This window comes from Agelaius tricolor, unplaced genomic scaffold (assembly GCF_023055355.1).
Source record: "Agelaius tricolor isolate 1412-34295 unplaced genomic scaffold, bAgeTri1.0.p SCAF_17, whole genome shotgun sequence".
NCBI classification, from domain to species: Eukaryota; Metazoa; Chordata; class Aves; order Passeriformes; family Icteridae; genus Agelaius; species Agelaius tricolor.
In genome coordinates this window covers 1,403,378-1,421,585 of record NW_027269277.1, presented here as the reverse complement: position 1 = coordinate 1,421,585, position 18,208 = coordinate 1,403,378, and the positions used below count along the sequence as shown (strand labels likewise).

At 43.5% G+C, this 18,208-nt stretch overlaps 1 protein-coding gene across 1 annotated transcript in view; it reads right to left on the bottom strand.

Moving 5' to 3' along the window:
* The window catches only part of LOC139597486 (S-antigen protein-like), a 68,557-nt gene extending 62,513 nt beyond the window's left edge, over positions 1-6,044 (bottom strand). The window contains exon 1 of the mRNA XM_071442929.1: positions 5,615-6,044. Coding sequence (XP_071299030.1) covers positions 5,615-6,044 — 430 coding nt within the window. The remainder of the gene's footprint in view (positions 1-5,614) is intronic.
* Positions 6,045-18,208: the final 12,164 nt, after the last annotated feature.

The following is an 18,208-nucleotide window of genomic DNA, read 5'->3' as shown; positions in this document are numbered from 1 at the left end:
GTATTCTTTTGGTTTTGTTTTGAGTCTTCTACTCTGGTTTTCTGTACAGCATCTGGTCTTGCTTATGAATGTCCAAAGTGCCCAGCAGAGCCCACCTGCCCTGCAGAGCTCAGCTTTGGGTGAGGTTTGGCCATGAGAATTATGTGGTTCTGGAGGCTTGGGGTTTTATCAGCTCCTTTATTCACATCAGAATAATCCCAGGAAATTCATGATCCCATTGTGTGTTCCATCCCTGAAGCACCTCAGACCCAAACCCAAACTTTGGGTCAGTTTTTGGCATTTTTTTGGCCATTGAATTGTGCTTCCAAGTCCCTTCCTCCCCACTGATGAGTGTCAGAGTGTTCCTTCACGCTTGCATAGCCTTTGTCATCAAAGCACTTTACTGGCTTTTATTCCATCACTTTACCCAGCTCTGATGTTTGCCTTCTCCCTTTCTCTGCAGTGAAAGCAGAGCTCATAGCTAATGTCCCTGAAACCCCAGAGGAACACAACCACCAAGGATAAAAAACAAAAAAAAGAGAGAAATTCTTATATTTTTTAACTTCCTGACCCAACATTTCTCTGAGAACAGAGAGGCAAGGGAAGACAGCAGGGTTGGCAGACTTGTGATCACCAGTGGTTCGAGGGTGAGGAGGCAGAAAAGCTGTTTTTGTGCTGGAGGCTGCTGACCAGGGCTTTGGTAGCTGGAGGAATCATAGCTAAGGGTTTAAATAAGTCTTTGGTTTTTTTTTTTTAAAAGTCAATGGCTGTTAAGGGTGTTGAAATTGAAAATTGACTAAGCCATTGACTCCTGGAGAAGAAAGGCATCATGAAAAGCAGGAAGATACCAGTTTTAGAACCAGAGGGAAATAATTGCCAAATGAAACTGCTTGTTCCCTCCTTTTGGGGATTTGAAAGTCTTCCTGGAGGGTCTCTTCCTGTCAAATTTGCAGCTCCTCTTGGCAGCCTGCTCAGTGCTTTGGAGGAACCCTTGCAGAAATCTATTGGCAGTGAAATAGCTGAAACTTCTGGAAACAATGGAATCTTTCAGTATGGCACTGTTATTTTATGGGATTAACTGTTTATGCAAAACCAGCATGCAGAAAAAAAACCACCTTTCCTCAGGTACAATCCTACAGGAGGCTCAACCCCTGTCGGGTCTGTCTGTCTGTCTGTGCCCCGACACGGGCAGGGTGGTTCTTGGGTGGCACGCGATTTAAAGGACGAGTCTGGACTCTTCAGCTTTCGGTCTTCAAGTTGTTTATTATTTCTTATCTACAAAACTTTCTGTCTGCCCAACAGAGGTCTGATCTGCAAGCAGTCACAGGCACTCTCTGACCACCCACGGGGCGGTCATGTCTTTTTATACTAAAATCTACGTACATGATATTTACCTTTATTTCCCAATGCTTTTCACCCATGTTAGCAAGTGCACCTTCACCATAAACCAATCCCCAAGTGCCAACATCACCACAGGAGATGGAGGACAAGAAGAAGAAAGAAGAAGGATGAGACACGTCCTGATCCCTCCATCTTGTCTCCATAACCCCCCTGTACCAAAAACCTTAAAGTCTATATCTCACCCTCTAAATGTGTCTCTTTTACACCTTGTACTCTAAAGTGATTCTCTTGTCCTCAGACTCTTGTTATTTCTGTGGATGGGTCAAAATCAAGCCACCAAACACTCTTGGCAACATTCCAGGATTTTCGAGACCCCCAAGGGTTCTCCTGGCATCTCTGGACATCGGGAACGATGTGCTGAGATCCCACAAACCCCAGCCATCCTTAGTCCTTCTGGACAATTATCCAACTTTATCACTGCACTGGGATTACAACTGCTGCAGGGAAAAATGATGGGCCAGCTCAGGAGGGTTTGGGATGATCCTGCACTCCAACAAAGCTGAAACTCAGGCTGAGAACCATCCTGAGAGGAGGGGAGCTCAGGGTCTGCATCCTCTGGGCAGGGCCAGCGAGCGGGGCTGGGCTGGGTTGGCTTCGCAGCGGGTTTGTGCAGCACAGCCCTGTCCCAGCAGCAGGCAGCTGCAGCGTGGGATTCTCACTCTCTGCACTGAAAGGGCAGCAGCAAAGCAATCTGTTGTTTGTATAGAAGAGAGCGATGGTAAAGAAAGGAAATGCACTCAGGGGAATCTCAACTCCACTCTAAGATGCCACTTGAAAAGCAAGCACGGGGAAACGTTTGCACAGACACTGCACAGAGGCAGGGGGTCTCCAGCACTGAGCATCCCATGGAGCATCCACTCCCAGAGAGGAATTCCTTGTTTGTTAAAGCCCCCGGATTCCTGGAAGGATGAGCTCTGACAGGAGGGCTTCCCAGTGCCCTGAGCTCTGTGAGCATTTCAGGTGACGTGAGGAGCTTCTCTCTGTCAGCCTGAGCTCAGAGGCCAGGCCAGGGCTCCATCAGCAGATGTTCCTCCATGCAGTAATGGAGTGTTTCAGAGTGAGGAGGGGACATCTGGGGAGGTCATTTGACTCGAGACCAGTTCTGTTCACAGTAGTTGAGATGATAACATTCTCTGGCTGGAAATTTTTTTCTTGCTGGTAGCCTGCCAATGAAGTCTAATATTATCTGCCCCTCTTTTAATAGCTTCCACTAGATATTTCTGGAAAATATGCTCACAAATTTCAATTTTATTGAAGCTGGGATGGATGGAATAAGAATTTAGATTAAAAAATCTTAGCTGAAAACAAAATTAGCTAAATCCTCTGAACGCTGAGGAAAAAAAAAATTACTATTTGAAAAAATATTTGATTTTTCCCATGGAAAGCATGGTGATTGATTCTAAGTGAATTTCTGTCTGTGTTAAATGCTTTGTGGTACCTGCAAGTGGAGGTGGACTGCTTGCTGGTTCTGCTGTGAGTGAATAGAGCCAAAGAAGGAAATTTGGGGTGAACCACAAGTCCTGCTGTGGTTCCAAGGACAGGGTGCTCTAAGGAGGAAGCCCCTTGTGTCACCCAGCCTGGTGATAGCCTCCAGTCCCTGCTCCATCAGCTGTCTCATCATCCCAGCCCATTTATCAGTCACAAAATGCAGATCACTTACACAGTGTTATGGATGCTTGCAGAGGAGAACTTTTATCCTTTTATTTTTTGAAGTTTTGCCTTTTGGCACGCAGTCTCTGGCCTTCTGTTCCACTGGTGTGAGATTTTCTCCCGACTGAGGCACCAGTTTCTAGAACAGTGAGTTCCAGCACCAAATCCTGTAATCCTGTGATCTTGCCTGGCTGTAGGAACCTGCCAGCAGAATGGCTGCTGGGAGAGATGCACGGTGCAATTCTCCCAGCCAGAGCCTGCTCGGCTCCTCCTCGTGCTGCAGCATTCCTGGGCAGGCTCTGGCTGGGCAGGGGCATCAATCCCCTGTTTGCCTTGTCCTGGTGTTTGGGGATGAAGCCACGGGCACAAGGTTGCTGCTTCTCATGGACAGAGTCGAGAGGAAATAAACACTGTGGTGCAGCCTGAGGCAGGAATAAAAGAGTGCAGGAAAGCTCCAGTGCAGGGGCTGGGAGCACTGAGGGAGCACATGAAACATTTCTCCAGAGACACACAGAGCATGTGAAAATTCTGCAACTCTGGGAGCCCCAAAGAGCAGCTTGATTGAGAGCAAGCCTGGGAATAAGGGAAAACCCTGCAAGGATGCAGCAGGAAGATGGTTGTTTACAAATCTCCTTTATTTCTGATCGCTCTCAGTCATTTTTAATTCTCCCCCATACCAAAAATTATTTGTTCTGTTGTGCATTTTCAAAAAACCTGGCATTTGAGCTTAAAAGCTGTTCTGATCTTTTTAGATGTGCTTGTTTTTTAAGAAAAGGTCTAGATGGATTTTTGTCAAAGCTCCAGTCAGTTTGAGCTCCTGTCTGTGTAATAGGTGCTGACTTGTTTGTGTGTACTCTCAGAGAGTATTGCTGTTTAAAATGCCATTTGTGCTTGCTGATATTTTTTTCTGGAATTATGGGGCTAAAGAAATTAGATTCACAAAACCTGTGGATTTTGATCTACAACATAATCACCCTGAACTTAAATTTTCCTGTTCACCATTCCTAAATGAATGATGGGTAGACACTGAACACTCCTGTATCTGGAGTAAACAGGAAAATGGAGCCGAAGAGCTTCTGTGACAGCATTGTGAGTGCCTTTCTCATTTCTTCTGCCCCAAGTGACCCTGAAGGCTGCAGGTCTCCCTTTATCAATTGTTGATACCACCCTGAAAGCTCCAGCCTGAGGAGAACTTTGATGTCCCTGTTTTGATGCTGACCCCAAGCAGTAAACTCTGAATTACATTAGATTCCTCTTTGCTCAAAGAGGGGTCAACTGCTGAGCACAGAGCTCAGGCATTGTGTGAGCAGCCTGGCCGTGGCTCAAAGGAGCCAAACAAGGCAGGAGTTTGGGGTGGTTTTCATTCTTTGGTGCACCTACTGCTGATCCCATAAGCGTTGTCAGATTTCTTCTTTTCTTGTAGGCAATCTCAGAGGTGTGTTGGCTCAGGGCAGAGATTGGTCAGGGCACTCTGAGCATTAAGAAATGACTGTCCAGCAATTTTCTGCTCGCTGGGGTGTGTCTCTGTGGCCCCAGCACTGGGGACACCTTGTAGCTTCCAAAGGGAATGGACTCCAAAGGAGGAATTTCCTTCAAGAGGAGGACCAGGTCATTGCTCTGTCCCGGCACCTGGATGTGAATTATTCAGCAAAATATAATTTCTGTTGGAAAAATTCCAGTTATTAGGTTCTTCCAGGTCTTGCTAAGTGCTTTAATCACTGGACCAAATTTCATGCTGGGCCCTAGGGAAAGTGTCAGTAATTACAAGAAGTGGGACGCCTCCTAAAGAGAATGAGAGCTCTTTAGCTTCAGTCCTCAGGCACACCCAGGAGAGCTCAGGTAGCCTGGGCAGGAATTTAGCCCTCCACTGGCAATAATGAGCTGGAGAAGGGACTCAGTTGGGTCATTTTTAGTAAAAGCTTTGGGACCCCTTGCCACAGGAGCCTCTGGATGTGAAGAGTTTTCTCAGATTCAGAGAGAACTGTACTCATTCTTGGAAGAAAAAGAAACCATTACAGCTGGATACAGAAATATTTAGCAAAGTCCAGAGCTGCAGCTCGTTGTCTTTCAGGTGAAGACATCAAAAATGTGCCTTGGTCAGTGAGCTAAGCAGGGCAGTGGGGCTGTCCTTCCATTCCTGGTGTGTTTGTTAGGGAGAGCAGTGATACCAACATGAGTCTGCCATAACACAGGTGAGAGCCTTCTCTGCAAGATTTACAGCCTGCTTGTGTGGGCTGTAAGATGTTTTTGCAAAACATTTCTAAGCTATCCAGCTCTTTGTTTCTCATTACATTGAATTCTTGTTTTCTGGTGAACCTTTCTGTTAAGAAAAAAAAAAAAGAAAAGGTGGGCAAGGAAACTCGTGGATGATAAATAATGGTGAGGCTCAGTGAATGTGCAGAAGAGCAACTTTGTAAATCAGGAAATAAATGCAATTTTATTACACTTGTGATGTGGGAGGGGCAGGGGAAATGTAAGAGTGAGGACAAAGAGAAGCAGGCAATTATTTCTTACAAAGAGGCATAATAGGCAATGCTGTAACGTGTGCTGAGAATTTCTCTCCCTGCTGAAGTGGCTCACTCACCTTTCCCCACGTGGCAGCAGAACCTGTGCATTTCCCACGTGAGGAGCCCTTGCTGGGTGCTGTTTGGCAGCCCTGTGGTGGGTGGGGGCCAGGCAGTCCCAGCTGCAATCACAATCACGATTATTACAGTTCTTGCCCCAGCACAGGCGCTGCTCCCATCCCCTGTGTCTGTAAAGCCAAATCGCAGCCCCTTCATCACAGGGCACTGCTCCCTCTGCAGAGCTGTGGACAGCCCAGAATCACCTCCCTGGGTGGCTGCTCCAGCCCCTGTGCATCCTTTTGAGCCATTTCTGCTCATTTGAGGCGTTCCAGCAGTGGGAGGGAACTGCTGGAGGTGTTTGACCCCTTGATCTGCCTCCAGCTCCCCTGCACTGCTTCTCTGCCCCGTTCCTCTTCTCTGCTTCCCCATTTCCACAGCCCCCGTGCTCATGGTAGAGATTAAAGCACACCACAAGAACTCTCCTCTCATCCAGAAGAGTTTTTCGTGTTTTGTTGCAGTAACATTGTCATTTGTTGGTAATAAATGGAATGTTTGATTGTGTTGTTTCTCTTGGTTTAAACTATGTGTTTATGAATGTTAGTCATGAGCACAGACCAATTTATCTTATGAAAAAAGGGAAATAAAATCTTGAGAAAACCTTCCAGCTTTCAAAGCTCCTTCTGTTCATTGTTTATGTATGGTTCTGCAGCCCTGGATATTTTTAGATTGGTACTCCCATTGAAACCACAAGTTTTGAAAGTTTAAAGAATGCATTAATACATCTTTATTGAGATCATCTTTGCTCCTACATTGTTCCACTTTCTTTGCATTTACTCCTTTGGAAAACTTAAAAGTTTTGTCTTTTGCTCAGCTTAGCATATAAATTTTTTTCCTGTCTTCAGAGATATAAATTTTGTAATGTAAAGAGTTTAAAAAAAACAAACCCAAACAATACTTTATTGACTTGGAATGACCTGGAACATGTACCTTGCTGTTTGCTTGGCTAAACCACATCACAAGAAAGTCCTTTTCTTTCCTGCCACTGACCACTTCACTGTGCTGTCTGCTCAGAATTCTCTTCTCAAGCTTGGACAGGAGTTTTTCATTTTTATCACCTCCTTTGTTTTCCCCAGGAGCATTGTTAGCCTAGCAAGCCATGATGATTTCCATGAAATGCCATGATCAGTGAAAAATGACCTTGTCCAAGTCTCAGGGTGATATCAGGAACGTGGTGTGCGTTTCCTGTGATATCAGGAAGGTTGTGTGCGTTTCCTCTGATATCAAAATCTGTGTGTTTCCTGTGATATCAGGAACGTGGTGTGCATTTCCTGCGATATCAGGAATGTGGTGTGTATTTCCTGCGATATCAGGAATGTGGTGTGCGTTTCCTGTGATGTCATGAACGTGGTGTGCATTTCCTGTGATATCAGAAACATTGTGTGCATTTTCTTTGATATCAAAATGTGCGTTTCCTGTGATATCAGGAACGTGGTGTGCATTTCCTGCGATATCAGGAACGTTGTGTGGATTTCCTGTGATATTAGAAACGTTGTGTGCATTTTCTGTGATATCAGGAACGTGGTGTGCATTTTCTCTGATATCAGAACCTGTGCATTTCCTGTGATATCAGGAACAATGTGTGCATTTCCTGTGATATCAAGAACATGTGCATTTCCTGTGATATCAGGAACATGGTGTGTATTTCCTGCGATATCAGGAATGTGGTGTGCGTTTCCTGTGATGTCATGAATGTGGTGTGCATTTCCTGTGATATCAGGAACGTGGCGTGCATTTCCTCTGATATCAAAATCTGTGCGTTTCCTGTGATATCAGGAACAATCTGTGCATTTCCTGTGATATCAAGAACCTGTGCGTTTCCTGTGATATCAGGAACAACCTGTGCATTTCCTGTGATATCAGGAACGTGGTGTGCATTTCCTCTGATATCAAAATCTGTGCGTTTCCTGTGATATCAGGAACAATCTGTGCGTTTCCTGTGATATCAAGAACCTGTGCGTTTCCTGTGATATCAGGAACCTGTGCGTTTCCTGATAGAGACGTGTCACAAGATGCGCCATGTGCGCGTGAAGCCCACCCTGGTGGGGTTGATTTGGTTTTCCTGGCCTCCAAGGGCTGAGAGCAGTCACTCTGAGCAGTGAGGAGGCTCCATGCGGGCACATCTGTCCCAGGCTCTTGCTGGGTGCTGAAGCCTCGTGCTGCGTGCGAGTGTTTGCCACACAAACGCCACAGGCTCTTCTGGGTCACTGAGCAGGGCAGGAGAAATCCCTCTCTGACCCCGTATGGGGAAGCGTCAGAAGCTAAACAGATTGGCAGGGCAGGGTCAGAATGCACTCTAATCCTTGAGGACATCAGATGCTGTTTAGCCAATTCAAAGCAGCTTGACATTCCTTTCACCAGTGACACTTTATTTCTCTGTAATGGCTCTGTCACAGAAACTAACTGCAGCGGACAGATTTGATATGAATTTCCTGGAGTCGTTTCTGAAGAGGTGGACAGGGTTTAATTCTAATATATATTGTGCTTTGGTTGGTTCCTACAACAAACTACACGGCTTGGAAGTGGAATAAATCTCTGGCTCTTGCAGTCTTTCCTGAACGCATTACTGGGTCATGAGGGAAGAGATTATGTGCTTTGAAGTGTTGTGGTTTAGTAGTCAAATCACAGAGGTGATAGATAGGCCTCCTGCATTCTAGTTTCATAAGTATTATTTGCTATGAATAAAAATCCCATTGCACTCCCCCTGACTCCTCTCCTGCATTCCATGGCACGAAGTGGAAAAGTGGAGCTGCAGAGAGGGAGGGACCTCAGGAGGCTCCTGGGCCCTCTCCTTATGCAAGATGGAATCAAAGCAAAATAGATGCTGGCAAAACTCATACTAAAAGATCTCTAATGATAGTAACTTCACACCTTCCCTAAGCAATCTGTTCCAGGGCTGCAATAATGTAATATTTTTAGGCTGGCTTTTCAGCTCTTCTAACCATGAAACAATGTGGTGGAGTGCAGGAAGGAAATGGATTTTGTATGGAGAAGCATTGAATTTATTTTTTCCTAGACAGCACAAATGTTGTTTCTCTTCCCATTTATTGTTATGGTACAACATCCAACTTAGCAGTAGAGTGTGTGTGAATGTGTGTGAATTCATGTATACATATCTCTATATCTATATATACGTATATACACTGAAAACCATAACACCATCAACATTATTTAGGAAAAAACCCTGTTAAAATTGTGATAGAATTATATCCTATAAAAGGAGAGAGAGATTCTATTCCCAGCAGTTCTCTTTGCCAAAATCTGAGCTCGTTAGGTTGTACATCTCTTGTCTTCACCTTTAGAGATGTTCTAACACTTCGTGCTGTTGTAGAAAATAAAGAATCTGGCATTTTTGAGGTGTTTTGTTCTTCTACTTCTCCTTTCATATCAACTTCTCAATGGTTTTGCTTTACTTTCATCTGGTGGTTTTATCAGGCCAAAATTATCTCCTCTAAATAAAATAGAGTGGTATTTGCTGTTAAATAAAGTCATTCCACGTAGAACACACATGTTTGAAGGTGGTTTTTAATGGTATTTCTTTTTTCTCCTGTGTATTTAGAGTCTGCTTTGTGTAACTCATCAGGGTGAATTCTGTGTTGTAAATCCTAGGCAGAAGTTTCCTTAGAAACACTGATCAGGCTGGAATTGCAGCTTGAGGTGTGTTTGCTATGAGTGTACCATGAATAAATCTGTATATGAGCTCATGGTACAATTCTCCATATAATTTATTTATAAATTGACCTGTGGAAGTATTGTATATTTTTGGAGTGTACTTGCAGTTGGAGAAGGATCTCAGCTTTTCATGCTGTTCAGCTTGAAATACAGGGTTATTTAGCTCAGGCACTTCAGAGTTTCCTTTAATCTCTACAAACTACTGTGCCTCCAAAAGCATCATTGATCATCTATCTCCAAAATTGTTCTTCCTGTTAATGGCTGCTGCTTTTTCCCCCTCCCACTTTTTCTCTATTGTACATTCATTTAGACAGACTGTGTGACTGGTTTGTCTCCCCTCCCTTTGGAAACAAAGTGCTTTTTTGCTTTTCAGTTTTACTGTAAAGATTGAGTGCAACCCTAAATCCTAGGGTTTCAGAGATTAGAGTTCCTAGATTCTTTTTTATTATTATTTTTTTAATGATCTGCTAGTAAAACAGAAAAAAAAAATAGCAGCGATTTGGCTAAGGCTCAAATATCAAACTCTATCCTATTCTCTATTTGGGGCTTTTTTTTTTAATCCATAAAACAACTTGTTCCATAGCACCACTCTAAGGAGTCCAGCATGGCAGGTGGGATGTTTGATCTTGCTCTGAGGGCTCTGTGCAGCAGGGAGCACACATGGAGCACACAACTCCCCAGACTGCCTTAGAGCACAGCTTCTCTAACAGCTCCTCAGCACCAGCACAAGAGTGGAAAACATCCTTGGAGTGTCCCTGCTCTCCTCATGGAAAATAAGGGCTTTTATATTTTCCTGGAGTCATTAGTAGACCTGTATCCTCAAACAGTCATTTCCTGTCTCAGGTTATTTTATTTTATAGTTCCATGCTAGGAAAATTGGTTTAAATCCTTGGCTTGTTCAGACAATGTTTAAATTTTAATCTGCAGCGAATAACAAGTGTGGGACACCTTTGTTATCTGTCAGCATTTTAGATTGTCCAGTGGGAATCTTGTGCAACTTCACAGGAGATCCATCTGTTTTACTCTTCTTCTCGTTATGCCAATCAAAAAGTCACTTTTGCTAGTAAGAAGAGCCACACATTTTTGGTGGGTTCACAGACGAAAATGAGCCTCCCCACCCTGTCCCATGAAGAGTTGTTTTAGTTCTAAGAACCTGCAGTTTCTGAGCAGAACCCTCAGTGAGTTACCTTTGAAGTCAGATTTTAATTAGTTGATGTAATAACTATTGACTTTTCTTTAGGGATATGCCAGTATTATTGATATGACAATTAAAAGCAGAAGGATTAGTCTATTAAAGAAGTACTAATTGACTTTGGTCCTACCAGGCTAAACGATTGAGAGCTGATTGGTCAAAATAAAGTGAGCTGTGTCTGTAATTATTGAACTCAGGATTTCACTTCTTCTCCCCCCCTTTTTTTAAATGTTTTTGCTTGATTAATCTGCTGAATTGACAGCTAGGTGTTTTCAAATGGATTTTAATTGAGCAGCATGAATAGAAATGGCACAAGGAGTTTGTGTTTGTTGTTGGTGCAGCAGTGGAATGTTTGTAGACAGAGGAGAAAACTTCCCAGAGGTCTGGAAATTGGGAGATCTGGGAATTGTCACATTTTGATGGTGCTGATTGGCTTAGCCACGTTTTCTAGTAAGGTAATTGTTCATTGTACTTGATTTTGTATCCTAACACATTGACTCTGTGATGTAGAGTGGATTCTTCAGGTTGCAAAGTGATGCAAATTGTGCCTAATACCGATATTGGCTGGAAGTTGGTTCCTCTTGTCATGATAGGAACTGAGTTCCTTTTGCCTGGACACAAATGAGTGCACAAGATACCAAGTGCTCTGTTGGGCAGCTTTGTTTGATGTTTTCTGCATTGTCCTAACAAACACCATTTTCTGATTTGAAGTAAAATCTCAAATACTTTGTTTCCAAAAGGCACAAGAGTCATCCCTTTGTGTTTGGAAAAAAACAGCTTTGAAGCCTTGAAAAGATATGAAATCCAAAATTGTTATAACAGCAGAAGTTTTATGACGCCAGAATGAGTTAAAACATTTTTCTTCTATGCCATAAAGTTAGAAAAATAATTTTCCCATCAGAGTTAAATTTTAGTTGTGTTGCTGATAGAGAATTGAAGTGTTTAACTGCTAAATTGAAATTAAAGTCCTGCTGACAGCTCTTATTTATCACCTGCAATAGTTTTTGTGTACTAAGCATTGCTCTCCCTTCTCTTCCTGTGCAGTTATAAAGGGCACTGATGGAGCTTCATAATCAAGATCTAGGAAGACAAGGTAAGACTTGAAGGATATAAATTTATCTTAATGATCTTATTTTGCTGATTTGGATTCAAATTTTGCTGATTGTTCCACTGCTTAGAAACCTCTGGATTCTTCTTGTAAAACTGTAATATGATTGTATTTTTTGAGAAAAGAAGGTTTTAGATTGTCTGCAGATTTTTTCCCTTTCTGACAGTGTGGTACTTGCAGTTTTCACATTCTTGTTTGTCCTGTGTGCTGCAGGGACAGTGCATGACTCTGCCTTGCTGATGTTTGTCACACCAGTCTTAGAGCTTAAGCAGAAATTTATTTAAAAAACCCAAAAACCTCTGCATTTTTCAAAAGTTTCCTTTTGTGTAGCTGGTGATGCTCACGTGCATTCCCTGCTGTTTATGTTTTGTGTCCAGTGACGCAGCTCAGAGTCCTTAGAGCAGTGCCAGGAAGGGAACAGTGACCCAGGGCAGTGTGAGAGCTGCAGGTGCCAGCAGTGCTCAGCTGTGCTGCTGCTGCCTGCTCGGAGCCCCAGGCCTTTGCTTTGGGGCTTTGTTGTTTTTTCCATTCTGTGCTGGTTTTCTGTGCTGTATTTTTGCTTGGGGGTTTCTAATGCCTGTATTGTGCACTTCAGGAGTGCCTGAGGTGCTCCAGGCTTGGCTGGAAGCAAACCCAGGGCAGAGGGAGGATGGATGCTGGTGTTGGGCTGAGGAGTGGGCAGGAGGCAGTGGCACAGGGCAGCCAGGAGTGCCTCCAGCTGTGGCTGCAGGAGCTCTCTGTGTGCTGCCTGATAACACAGCACAGGAATGAGGAGAGCAGCTGGTGCTCTGCTCTGGAGCTGCCTCAGCTGCTCCCCAGCAGCACAGCCCAGCCAGGGATGGGGACAGGCAGCAGGGACCAACATCTGCCCCAGCCAGGGATGGGGACAGGCAGCAGGGCCAAAATCTGCCCCAGCCAGGGATGGGGACAGGCAGCAGGGACCAACATCTGCCCCAAACCTCCTGATCCATCCTGGGATGGCTGGGCAAACAGCAGGGACCAACATCTGCCCCAAAGCTGCTGCCCCAGCCAGGGATGGGGACAGGTAACAGGGACCAAGAACTGCCCCAAACCTCCTGATCCATCCTGGGATGTCTGGGCAAACAGCAGGGACCAACATCTGTCCCAAAGCTGCTGCTCCCTCCTCCCAGCCCAGCCCAGCTCAGTTCCCCCTGGGGCTGCAGTCCTGCTGTGACAGCACTTCTGGGTCTGTGCAGCCCGAAATTGTTTTGTGTTTCTGTGGAAATGTTGTTTTGATTTTTTTTAAAGATTTTTTAAAGGTTTTTTTTAAGCTTTTTGATGTTTACATTCTCGTAGCAAACTTTCTCACACGCTTTCTGTAAATAACTCCTTGTTTTGCATTCTTTTGTGGAGGAGGAGAAATTTGATGTGCTGTTGGTTTGCCCAGTGTCATTGGAGAGGTGGCACTGTCACCCTCCAACCCACTGTCACTTTTGGACATCTATAAATGCTAGAGTCAGAAAATATACTCTGGTTTTCTCCACCTTAAAAGCAACAGTACCTGCACTTGTGTTGTTTTGTGTCCTGTAATAACATGGAAAGGACAAAATTATCATCCCCCAGAGAGAGAGATGGTTTAGATGCTTTAATTAGCAGTGGAGGAGCTTGCTCTAAGTGACTGAACTGAAAGTACATTTCATGCAGGGGGTTTAGGAGGAAGAGCAACTTTGCTAGGGGAGTTCAGGAAGGACTGTGAAGGTGTTGGTGCTGCAGAATACAAATACATCTGAGCAGAAACTGAGGAAGAGACAAAAAGATGTGAAATCCTGTAGTTCTGACCCAAACTTTACCCAGGAAGTAACTTTGTCAAAACATTTAGGAAATAAAATATCACGGCATGAAAAGTAGATGTGAAGAGTGGTGAGATCTTGGTGAACTGGATTAAAAATTTATACCCAAGGGTGTGTGGCACTTCCAAGCACTGAGGCATCTGAGAAGTTCTACTCAGTTTAAAGAATATTTCATTCTTTACTCAGTTTAAAGGATATTTTATTCTTTACTCAGTTTAAAAGCTATTTTATTCTTTACTCAGTTTAAAAGCTATTTTATTCTTTCTCTGTATCACACTGTAGATGGAGTTGGGGTTCTTGCATGTTGTGGAGTGGGAGTATCAGTCTGGAAGGTAGGAAAGGAAAGACCTGGGTCAAATTCTAACCCTGGCAGTCACACAGTGAAGTGGTGCTGCAAGGGGTTCCTGATGCAGCATTGTCTGAGCAAAAGAAATATGGCACTACCTTGTTTTTTCAGTCACCAACAAAGAAATCACTCGTTTCTAACCATAACAATACTCATTTCTTAAAAAATGGAAATACACATTAGGTTTTCTGTTATCCTTTTAGCTGAGCGTTTTGTTTTGCTGCAAGCAAATCACCTGAAAAATTACCTGCTGAAATAGAATTTATTTCATTACATACACTCACAAGGGACTCCTTTAAAACACACTTGATTTGACAGTCTAAAAACAAAAATTCAAATAGTTATCACAAATGCTGTGCTCCTTAGATTATGCTCTTCTCTTTTTATTTTTCAATGCAGGCCAATGTTCTCCAACTAGCCATTTCAGAAATCTTTGAAAGTATTTTTAAAAGAAACAAAAAAAAGCCCAAAAGAAGTCTGAGAATCTTTGCAAAATTCATTGAAGTTGCTCTCTAATTATGTATTCAAGCTGAATTATCTTCTCTTTTTCCCTTCATTACATTCACAGTGAGGAACAACATGTTTCATTTAAATAAAAATCTCCGTGTGGTAAATCTGTATATTTTTATAGGACTATCAAAGAAATCTGGGCATTGACTATTCCAACTGTAGGTCAATTATATATCTTAAAACAGAATACCTGGGATAAATAGTGATTTAAATTGACAGTGTCAATCCATCTCTGAAGAAATGGAATAATGTGGTACATGGGGGGAAAATTATCTACAAATAACAATTGAGAATGGCACCCAGAGCAGATCAACAAACTACAGGCAGAAACACAAAAAAATATTGGCTTTGGAAAGTTTGAAAACTCATAATGTTTGGAATGTTTTTAATTAAAATTTAGAGGCAGCTGTTCAGCTATGAGGTGCTGCATAATCCCGTGTTCATTTATCTAAGTGGAAACGAATTAGAAAATTGATATGAGGAAAAGCCTTGGAGTGTGAAATTCCCAGAGTTATCTATAAAAAGTTACAGTTCTATCTTTCTGTCTCTCTAATAGCAGCAGAAATCCAGGCAATAATAACAGATCTGTGTGGCTCTCCAGTCCAGCATGGCACAGTCCCAAAGGCTTCTCTGCCTCATTCCAGCAGGTGTTGAATGCAGAACTTCTTTGAAAAAGCTGCTGAAAGGTTGTGGGTCTGGATTTGGGGAGACTAACGTGGAATTTAGGAGGGAAAAAAGAAGCAAGTTGGCTGCTGGTTGCTGTGTGATGAAAGCAAGGTCAGAGTGGTTTGCTTGTTTCAGTTTTGGGTCGCTAAATATCTCAGCTTTGTCTTCAGAGCTGCTGAACAGGTGCAAGTTTGTAAAAATCAGGGCATTTGTGGTCACCACCAGTTCCTAAATGTAATGTTTCGTGCCTCTTATTTGATACCATTTGATATTCACGGTGAAGAGCCAAACCTGGAGCTGCCTGGGAAGCTTTTAGTCAAGGAGGTGTTTTTCTAGAGGAGATTTAAAAGTCAGATGTGAAGCCTCATGAGCACCACGTAGAGCTCTGGGTGTCTGTGGCATCCCAGGCAAGGCTGAGGCAGGTGTGCATGTCCTGCACAGGGCTGCATGTCCTGCACTCCCCTGTCTTGTCTGGGAAGCAGATGGGAAACCTCCTTTGTGTGAGACACGAGTGGAAATGTCCCCTCTCCTCTTTGGCAGGGCTGCTTGGAATCTTTGCTGTCGTGAGACAGAAAGAACAAGAAATAAAGGGAAATAGGAAGAGTATTAGATGAGGTAACTGTCCTTCTGGGCTGCCTTGAGGAGGATCCTTCCCTCTATCTCTGATCTGAGAGGCCAAGCATCCTCCTGCCTCCTACTCAGGGTTTCTTTCTCTTTTTTTTCCCCCTTCTTTTATAATTTTAAAGGTTTTTGTCTGCCTTTTCAACGCAAAGTGGGTCATCTTCAACTGCAAGCTGTTAAGCTTTTGCAATCCAATTTTCAAGAAAATTAACCAGCTCTTTCTTACCCAGATCATATGGGAGCCCGTGTAGCCTGAGGATTTCATCTTGGATCTAGTTCTCAAATATTTCTACTCTGGTCTGTAAGATTTTATCTCCTTTGATTAGACTTGTCTATTCAGGCTTTTCCCCAGCTTTCAGAAAGTTCCATTTTTTGTCTTTCCATCTTCTATTCCACTTATTTGACTCTTCTCAAGCTCTTGAGAAGCCCAAGCTCTCTTTGACAACATTGTTTTGCTTAAAATCTACAGGAAAAAATGTTTCTTAGGACCACTTCTAATCATGCCCTTTTTTGCTATTGGCTGGTTCTCAGAAGATGGTCCTTGTCTCTGCCAGTATTGTGATGCTATAAATTGTCACAATGTTCATCTGTGTAATATTAATGTTTTACTATTTAAAGCCATATTTACTTAGCTCTGTATTTTGACAGAATTCTGTAAATTTCGTTACTACGCCACAGGAAAAAGCAAATTAACAAACGTGGTGCTCCCTGGCCTGGTGTCAGGAGCCTCCCAGTGTTGCTGGATAAACATCTTTAAAATCCCCTTTAAAATCCCCTTTAAAATCCCCTTTAAAATCCCCTTTAAAATCCCCTTTAAAATGCCCTTTACAATCAGCTCAGCTGTGGAAAGGGAGGCTGGGAAGCTCCTGAGCAGGGGGCACTCCAGAGGATGCTGTGGCAAGGGGAGCTGTGCTGCTCTCCCGAGGGTGCAGACGCCTCAGGCTGGCACCAGGCACCCACAGGACCCCCCATTTGTGCCCTGCCACGCTCCCTGGGCAGCACAGGAGGGAAAAGCCAAGCCAAGGCCTGGCTGTGCTGGTGCTGAGAGCGTCCCAGGCACATCTGCTCATCCCAGGGCAGATTCCTGGGGTCTCAGGGCGCCCCAAGGCAGCGCTGAGCTCCCCAAAAGCCCAGGGGCGCCACAAGAGCGTTTAAATCGTGATCAGGCAGGCAAAGGATTGCCCTGGATGCCTTGTGCAGGATGGACACCTCTCTCCTCTCTGTCTGAGGGCTCAGAGGTGGGGCAGTGACCCTGCTGATCCCACGGGCTGGGCCCTGCTCCAGCCCTGCTCATCTCACTCTGCACCGTGGTTTGCACTCAAAATCTTAATTGAGTCCTGCAGGAATTAATTACATTTTCGTTGGAAAGGAAGGAAATGGTAAGATCCAAAACACATTTGACAAACAGATGAAATGCTGGAGAACTAGGGGGGAAAAGTACCAGAAAAGGGGAAATAAGCTTCAAATTAGAAACAGTTTTATATAGATTGAAAGTACATGGAAACAGCCATCAGTGCCTTCAATTGCTCTCAAATAGTTAACTTAATACAGGACAGTGCTAATTTTGTCTCAAGAAGGAAAGTATTGCATTTACTATGGGTGGAAAGAAAGTACATCAAGTAAAAAATGAGGATCCTTTGCACAATTCTTATTATTTATTTTCTTCTCTCCACAATTAACTCATGTAGCAGGTATGCATTTCCACGCTGGGTGAAATTCTCTCTCTTTGTCCATCTGATGGCTGGATAATGAGTCTGATTGGATCTGTGCAAACTTTGAACCACAACATTTAGGCACTGCCTGCTGCTGGGCCTGTGCTAGGGAGCTTTGCTGCTCATTATTTGGAGTCAGTTTAACTTCTCCCTCAGCAGCCCTCTGTGTCAGATGATGGTCAATAGTAAAACCACCCCAAAACTACTGCTGGTGAAATGAAAGTATCCAGAATGAGAATCAATGAACTTCAAACAGAAATAACTTTCTACAAAACCCTCTTTAATTACTGCTTCTCTATGCACTTGGAAAATTTTGAAGAATATCTAGTTATTGCATCAGGATCTCAGGTATTTCTGTGTTTACTCTCCTTATATACCCGAATATTTGTGGGAAAAGATTTTGACAACAGAATTCAGAGGGTGTGATTAAATATTATTGTAGTGGGTCTCCTGCAGATTCATCTATTTTGATTTATTTGTGGGTTCTACACACTGGGAAGGTGCTAGAAATCCCCTCTTTTTGTCTGGTATGGAATTGCAGTGAATAGCTGAGGGGTCAGGAGGGAAGTGAAGCACTTCAAGGACAAGTTTAAGGCACATCTTGATTTGTGTGGTGTCAGCTTCACAATGTGGAAAGCTGCAGCTGGGGGCTGTCTGCTCTGGAGAGAAAATGTACTCACACTGTCAAAGCCTATGAACAAAACAGGAATGACACTGGGCAGCACAGAAGGTGCCAGACAAAAGAAAATCCAGTGAGCTCAGGAAATTACACAGGTGGTAGCTCTTTGTACTACCATAATGTGAAAATCTGATTAATTTCACAGCAGATAAGGTGAAAAAGTTGATTCTTCATACTGGGAGTCAATAGAAAATTCTCTCATCTATCCTCGCTTGGCTTCTCCCACTGTCACACAATTTT